General features: G+C 27.2%; 1 protein-coding gene across 1 annotated transcript; it reads right to left on the bottom strand.

Annotated features, from left to right (window-relative positions):
* Window positions 1-1,058: 1,058 nt before the first annotated feature.
* LOC142322640 (uncharacterized) lies at window positions 1,059-1,574 on the bottom strand. Its single transcript, XM_075361720.1, has one exon. The coding sequence runs from the start codon at window positions 1,572-1,574 to the stop codon at window positions 1,059-1,061; it is 516 nt and encodes a 171-aa protein (XP_075217835.1).
* Between the last annotated feature and the right edge of the window lie 1,421 nt (window positions 1,575-2,995).

Raw genomic sequence — 2,995 nt, 5'->3', positions numbered from 1 at the left:
GTACTGTTTACATAACTACATCTGTTACTAAAATTTAATGTGCAAGCATATTCTTAGATAAAACTATATCCTTAGATTTAGTGATGACAAAAAATGCATAATTCAGCAAATTATAATAATTTATATCAATTTAAACTATGCTCTTTGATCGTGTCGCAAAGTAGTTCTTATTATAAGACTGCCCAAAAAGGAGTGTAATGTATTTAGATGTATGTTCCACCGTAGCAGCTCAATGGTGATTTAAATATATGACCCTACATTGGAATCCTTACATTACTGGGAGTCATAAGTTATATATATATTATATTTATTTGATCAACCTAAGTACAGAACAATAAATAAAATAGGATGACACTTACCATATTCCATTATACATGCAAAAGTGTTTTTGCAAATTTCTCTCATCAGTTGCATTACTTTTTTTTTCAAATTATTCACATCAAATGACATATTATACATAAAAATTATAAAAAAAATCTCATTTTTTATAAAACTATAAAAGATTTTTTTTTTAATTTTAAAAATTAAAATTAAACATGAAGAGTTAAAAATGATATAATAGCTAATGTTTAATTTTAATTCTTTGAATCATTGATTTTTATAATTCATATTTATAAAATCTAATAATGAAATTTTAACAAAGTTTTATTCTTTTATAAAAAATATAAATTTTTTTTTATAGTATTTATGTATAGTATGTAATTTGATATGAATAAGTTGAAAAAATGTAGTGCAACTGATGCTAGAAATTTGCAAAAAAACTTTTGCATGTATAATGGAATAAGGTCATCCTACTTTATCATCCTACTTTATTTATTGTTCTGTACTTAGGTTGATCAAATAAATATAATTTTGTATATTAGTACAGAGAAATATGATTCTTAAAAGAATTGACTAGAAATATATATATATATATATATATATATATATATATATATATATATATATATATATATATATACATACATGTTTAAATAAATTAAACAATTTTGAAAAAATATTATACCATATTAAAAGAGCAATGTTATTTTTGACAGTGATGTTCTTTAATACCGTATTTAGCTCTTCTTACAACTATTTATAGAAAAATTTGTTATATTTGTTTTGTTGTAATTTATAGCCATTTCATTGTTACTAGACCAAAGTCTAATTGCAATCAAATCCTGCTCAAGCATATTTCTATTATTGTCTACAGTACAACTGGTATAAACCAAGGCAATATTATCTTCTAAGGCCATCAATTTGCCATTAAACTGTCCTTCACAAAATCTGTTAAAATATATTAGAAACAAAATTGGCCTGAGGAAAGAGCTCTGTGGAACCTCAAATTTAATAGTTACAAGGCTTTTTATATTATTTACCTTTATCCACTGTTGTGTATTACTCCAATAACTCTTAAACCACCTATTAGTAATCTCTTTAACTCCTATTTTGTTTAACATGTCAATAAAACTTTCATGCCCAACTGAGGCAAATGCTTTAGAAACATCTATAAAAAGGCCAGTTATAAAGTTTTTATTACTTAAATCACTAAATATAATTACATATTGCAATAAAGTAAATTCACTACTCATTTTATCCAAGTAACCATATTGACTGCTAAAAAAAAATATTTCCTGACAAAAGTCAGCTGGCGCATGATACTGGATGTCTTAAGAAAAAAAAAATCTTTGAGTACGTAAGCTTGTTGATGCCAAGCAGTATTAATCAGGAGTATATTCAAGTTCCCTGCTGTGGAAATAAGGATTTACTAAAGACAGTACAGGAAGCAGGTAACAACTACTGGTATGAATATTAATGAAGAGAATGATATTTGTCATCATTCAAGTAATCTACCTGATGCTGAGATATCTGTAAATTTGTTCACCATAGAGACACGAAACTCATCTGGCAACTCGGATGGTTTTATTCTGTTCTGTGATGTTTAGATTCTGGCTCAAAATGATGAATTAAAGTTGTCACTTGTTCTTATGCAATCTACAAAAACATTACTCTCTTCTAAAAACAGTTGTTTAAGTTCCATAAAATATGAATTCAGGTGTCGTGTGATTTGAGTTGACCGTCTCAGAACCTACCTTGAATGCATTTTACAGAAATTAAGCTTATCATGGCTAATGGAATGGACAGTGCCAAAATTTACTATAAATTTCAGCAGTTTCCCAAATTTTTATGCATTGTCCATGCAAATATGATCATTAATGCAATTTTGCAAACCATCAGTCATAATTTTAACTGCTCTTCTTTATAATGAAAATCAGTGACACTTGTTCTGCCTTATTTAAACCGTTTGATCCAGTTATAAAAATTTGCATGGTTAATATACTTTTTCCATGCTGTTTTAACGTCTGCAAGTTTTACACCATCAAAAAATAAAAATCTTAAGATGTAATAAATTAATATATTCTGTTTTTGTATGCAACTTGTTAAACAGTTCATTATATGTGTATTTTAAAATATTATTTACTGGTTTTTATTTGTTAAAAAGCTTTTTGTAACAGATTGTTTATATGATTGTCAATAGATAGATTAGTTATTGTCAGGGTTGATTAAAGTTTTTGACAGAAAAAATTCCTAAGAAGCTGACCACACTGATGAGTTTAAAAATAACTACAAAGTACCATTTTTATTGTTAATATTAACTGTTACAGTAAGATTTCAATTTTTGAACCTACCAGTTGTATGAAAGTGCTGAAATACTTATGATAAGGGTTATTTTATTCAAACTATACTAGAAAAAAAAACCATGTTTTACATGTGCAGAGTGATTCCAAATTGCATGGCAATCTTGGGAGATGATTCTATCGCCAATAATTAGAAAAAAAGTTCAATAAACATGGGTCAGAAAATGGTTTGTTGGCAAGTTTCGGCTGTGAAACATTTAGCCCTGCTTTCTGCTCAACCTCTCTGAAATTAAACTGTACTAAAATTCTTGAGGTACAAAGCAAGGGGTAAATTTGATGCTTCCTCATGGTTTTTGATCTAAGAAATTGAATCT

The sequence above is a fragment of the Lycorma delicatula genome, chromosome 4 (assembly GCF_047948215.1).
Source record: "Lycorma delicatula isolate Av1 chromosome 4, ASM4794821v1, whole genome shotgun sequence".
Taxonomy (NCBI): domain Eukaryota; kingdom Metazoa; phylum Arthropoda; class Insecta; order Hemiptera; family Fulgoridae; genus Lycorma; species Lycorma delicatula.
This window is presented reverse-complemented; position numbering and strand designations above follow the sequence as displayed.

Excerpts from the sequence above, each read along its gene's own strand:
- LOC142322640 (XM_075361720.1), bottom strand. The coding sequence starts at position 1,574 with ATGAGTAGTGAATTTACTTTATTGCAATATGTAATTATATTTAGTGAT.